The sequence below is a fragment of the Pleurodeles waltl genome, chromosome 7 (assembly GCF_031143425.1).
Source record: "Pleurodeles waltl isolate 20211129_DDA chromosome 7, aPleWal1.hap1.20221129, whole genome shotgun sequence".
Lineage (NCBI taxonomy): Eukaryota > Metazoa > Chordata > Amphibia > Caudata > Salamandridae > Pleurodeles > Pleurodeles waltl.
The window spans coordinates 561354427-561359503 of NC_090446.1; the positions used below are offsets into that span (position 1 = coordinate 561354427).

The following is a 5077-nucleotide window of genomic DNA, read 5'->3' on the forward strand; positions in this document are numbered from 1 at the left end:
AGTTGTGAATTTGATTCTGCTGAAATGGTGTTTGCTGGGAGCTGTAGTGCTATCAGTCCTTGCAAAACCCACACAACACCCAGATACTGTGTACCCAGGTGGGTTCTCTCCACATGTGAGATGACAGTGAGGTTGGCAAATGGTGACCAGTGAGCATGCATGCAAATATTTAGGTGACATTGTTGTTGTATGTACTTACCAGACTCCACCCCTCCAGGTATTCCTGTCAGTCCCTCAGGATTCAGGGTGTCCAAGAACTTCTCTTCCCACGATGTGAAGGGGTGGAGGAGGTGGGGGACCACTGCCAGTTTTGTGTACTGCCAGCTGGTGCCTGGCGGCCATGGTACGTACCATCCCCCTGAGGTCATTCCACTTCTTCCTGATTTCTTTCCTTGTGCGAAGGTAGCTGCCTACAGAATTGACCCTGAAAACTATTGTTTGCCACATTTTCATTTTCCTAGTGATAGTGGTCTGCTAGATTAGTGCTCCAAAGAGTTGTGGCTCTACCCTGATGATTTCATCCATCATGACTCTTACCTCGACATCTGTGAAACGGGGATGTTTTTGTGGTGACATGGTGGTGGTGTAAGGAAAAACATTTGCGTAATGGGTTGTAGGTGCTGTGTGGTGAGGGCCTCATGGCTATGACGTGGTGTAGATGTGCTATTGTGTGTGGTGTGTGTATTGTGCGGTTGTGGGATCTGTGGTTGTGAAACTTGGAGGGGTGCCTAATCTTTGTTTTGTTTATTCTTTCTTGCCTCTGTCTGTTTGTGGTGTTGTAGTTGCAAAGGATTGTGGTTTGCGAAGGGGTGCATTTTATATTGTGGTTTGTGGGTGTGTTGGTGTGTATGTATGACAGCTGTATTTTTTTCAAGTCCATCCAAAGTGGTGTTATTTTGTACAGGAATGCCTGTGGTCCACCGTAGCTTGGACCGCCATCGGAGGACTGCCATGGAATAACCGCCATTGTGATTTGTGACTTGTAATAAGTTCAGTGGTAGGTTGACAGGCTGGCGGTGCTGGTGGTTGCACCACCTCTTTCCCGCTCTCCTGACTCCTGGAGGTGTTGGTTTTTTGGCCTGATTTTGCCAGACCTGGCTGCATGACTCGTGATACGGCAGTCTGTGTGACCATCAAAATGGTGGATATTTTGGTGGTCGCCACCCCAGCGGTCTTGCAGCTAGACCACCAAACTAGTTATGAGGCCCTAAGTCTGAATGTAGAAATCTTCACCATTGCTTAGACCCAAGACTCCCTGACCACAATGCTTCTTCCTAAGACACCTCCTGCAGTCTATTCCCACAGAACCTTACCTTCTCAGAACATTTTTCTTCTAAGTCGAAAGGTGAGTGCTGACCGAGCCCAATCCACTTCTTGTATCCGAACCTCGCTCCATCGCAGTTGGCCATATTTGTTACTTTGACCCCTTCTGGCATGATTAGATGTCCACGGTTGGTGCTTTGATCTTTTAGACACTAGGGGTCATGTTTACAAGCCCCTAACACCATCTTGCATTACCCTAGCATCATTTATTTTACGCTAAAGCAGCGTTAAGGAGTCTTTTTGTCTGCACTGTATTTACAAAGTGGTGTAATGCTTGGATTGCAACACTTTGTAAACCCTTGAGACACATTATGCCTGCACCAGGCATAATGTATACAAGGGTGGATGTTCCGATGCAGGGAGGCCTGAAAAAATGGTGCAGTGAAATTTACAAAATTTCACTGTGCCATTTTGTCTGTCATTTTTAATGCCTGCTTAGAGCAGGCGTTTAAATGACTCACCCATTTTAATCAAGAGCCTCACTGTGCTTTGCTGCACTAGTGTCAAAGGTTTTGATACTAGTGCAGCAAAGCTCCACAATAGCATCACAAATGTTGATGCTATTGTCCTAACAACCACCATGGTGCGTCATATTTTAAATACAGCGCAACCATGGTGTCATTAGGTAGGGCAGGGTTGACGCAAGAAAAGTAGAGCATCGGGACCGATGCGCCACTTTCTTGTAAATATGCCCCTAGTTTTTTGGTGTCAAATAAATTATTAAAATGTACTCTATTTTCTAAATTGGTATGGCATTTCCCTTGTATTGTGTTTTCACTTTATTACTGTTTGCATGCTGCATAACACATCGCCTCAAAGTTAAGACTACTTTTTGTGCCACACTACCCAGGGTACAACTGCAAAATGCAAAATGACTTTAATATCACAATATTACATCTATTCACATCAGCACCTTTTGTCATAACCACTTGCAAAACAACAAACCATATATTTGAAAACACAACCAAAGTCACTTAAAATTTAAATGACACATAATTTATCTGGGAAGAAGTGGGAAGAAACATAAAGTGCACAATTCATGAAGAGTACACATAAGAAATACACACACACATATATATGCATCCACAATGGCTTCCACAAAAATATCCAAGAAGAAACGGACCTGAACTCTGAGTTCATGTCTATGTCCTTACAGGCGGAGAAGAGCAGAGTTTTTCTCCGAGGCCAATGAATGGCCTCCAGAGCACTGTAACACTGGATGTGTTTTCTCTCAGAGAACTAAAGGCATAATTAAATCCTCATTAACATGTCAGGCCAGCTGGAGTGTAATGAAGGATTACTTGATGGTGCTAGTTGTAAAGGACCCCGGGAGACATATGCACTGTGGACACCAAATCAACAAACACACAATAAAAAAATAAAGTGCATTTATCTTCTTCTATGGTAGAAAAATTAAAGCCAACAGAGAGCAATGCATCATTTTCAAGTGCTGTCAGTGGGACAGAGATGTGCTTAACAGTGGCAAAATAACTTAGCTCAAAAGAATGTTTAAGACGTGGGTTTTACAAATTAAAATCCAACCACGAATTATATCTCTCACAGTCACTGAACATTTAATTTTCATCCAGAGAAACAGACTCACTGTATATGTTTTATAATATATTTATTGCAATAGTACTGCTATATATATATACAAAAATACTGCAGATGTTCATATGTGCCATATAGCATGAAATTGATATGAACTGATAAAGGTCTGCCACATTTTTGCACCAGGGTCTACTGGTAACCCACACTATTTGTAACATCTCGAAAGTCTGCTGTACTCCGGATGCTGCATACAGCACCATTAGATACCTGAATATATAATGTAACCTAATATAAAATAAAGCAACATATTATAACCTCTGTATCCTCACTGTCAAAAGAACCTTTCGCGGCTTTGAAGTCTGCCTCAGCTGTACACAAATAATTAAACTATATGTAGAGGTTATTAATAGACATCATTTTGAAGTCAATGCTGAAGCAGTTCAATTAAATTATATATTTAAAGCCCAAAAGAGGGTGCGCTTCGTGACCCTCAATAGTGCACAGTATTGTATTTCCCATCATGCTTCTATCAGATCAGACCGCAGGTACATTTTTCATTGTATGACGTAGGCCCCGAAAGATGTAGAGGATGTACTCCAGGCTAGATCACGTGTCTGTCCTTTTCAACTTCAGTTGATGAAGAGGAAGGCCAATGATACAAAGAATGAATAAGGCGTTTATTATTTCAGCCACTGGTAAGAGTGTAAAGGTGAAGGTAGGGTGCATTCTTGGGCGTTTGACGTGTACACATTAATATCGCTATAGAATGATAATATTGAATATTAATAATGCATCAATTAATTGCAAGAACATCAGAGCATGGATGGCTGGCAGTAAGAGTAAATGGATACTTCCAGTCAATTAAAATGAATAATTTACTCTGGTGCAGGCAGGGTGAGAATTACCAGTTGCTTCCCCTCAAGCTTCCTCCTCTGACACCTGGAATGGTGGAGGATCTTTATGGACATCGCCTTCAGCTTGGGGCTCCCTAGGATCAGGATGACTGACTGCACAGGGGAATAGAGGTAAATCACAGCCAGACACACATCCATCCAGGGGCTGGCAGGTGGGAACATGTCTAGGAACATAAAGACCTCAGACACGTAGAACAAAATATAGATCAACAGCAGCGATGTCACTGTCCTGACCGCCCTTAGGCCCGCCTCACCGCGAGGAGCACCAGAGGAAGAGCCCTGCATCATATTCTTTGCATGGCTACAGAGCGATATTATAATGAGGGCATTTGAGATACCGACAAGAATTAACGGCAGTGTGCAGCCAAGCAGAATACTGAACAGCAGGAAGGAGGGGTTCAATCTGGGTACCACACCTTCCAGAGTAATGTTAACTGTGACACTGGATATCATATTGCCAGAGAGTCCTTTGTCCACGCACCAGGCTGCTGGGAGACTGAGGGTTAGTGAGGTGAATGTTGATCCCAGAAGCAACCAATGCACCAGTTTGGCAATGTTCTGCTTCAACTTAATGAGGAAAGGTCGGGTGAAGATGAGGATCTGAATGCAGTAAAAGACACAGAGGCAGACTGTGAACCAGAAGCTGGAGATGATGGTGAAGAGGATGAGGACATTGATCACTGCATAGACCTCAAATGAGAAGTAGACCTCATTCCACAAGAAAGCACAGAAGTCATTGACAGCCATGGTGAGCTGAAAGCAGATGTTGGAAAGACCTAGGGTTGTAATGATGAGGTCACCAGGCTGAATGCAGAGGCCATAAACAGTCACCAGGAAGTTCGCAACCAAAATGAATGCATTAGTGATCACCCCTGTGACTGTGCCAATCCCAAAGATAGCTAATGACACAATAGCAAACCAAGACAGCATCCTGCTCCTTTGCAAGTGAAAATTGCTAGACCTGTCTTAGCAGTACTGCACCAAGTCTCTAGGGCAAAAAGGATAATAGATGAGAAAGTACCCATGAAGGAACATCAAATCTTGTTTCAGTAGACTTCTTCGAAGCACCATCTCAGAAGTGGGATCTGAACCTGAGAGAGGAAAACACAGTTACAACCTCTCTTGTCCAACACATCCAATCATCTATCATTTTATTATTATAGAATACATTGCACGATAAATGAACAAATTCTCTACTTATCAAGCACCTTCTGCCAGAGGCGACCAATACCAAAAGTAATAGATCTGGCATATACTAAACAGAAGTATTTTTATCTAGTGCTAAATAC

The 5077-nt window shown here is 42.8% G+C and overlaps 1 protein-coding gene across 1 annotated transcript; it reads right to left on the reverse strand.

The window, feature by feature from the left end:
- Positions 1-3749: 3749 nt before the first annotated feature.
- On the reverse strand, positions 3750-4718 carry LOC138246930 (taste receptor type 2 member 40-like). Its single transcript, XM_069201677.1, has one exon. The coding sequence runs from the start codon at positions 4716-4718 to the stop codon at positions 3750-3752; it is 969 nt and encodes a 322-aa protein (XP_069057778.1).
- Positions 4719-5077: the final 359 nt, after the last annotated feature.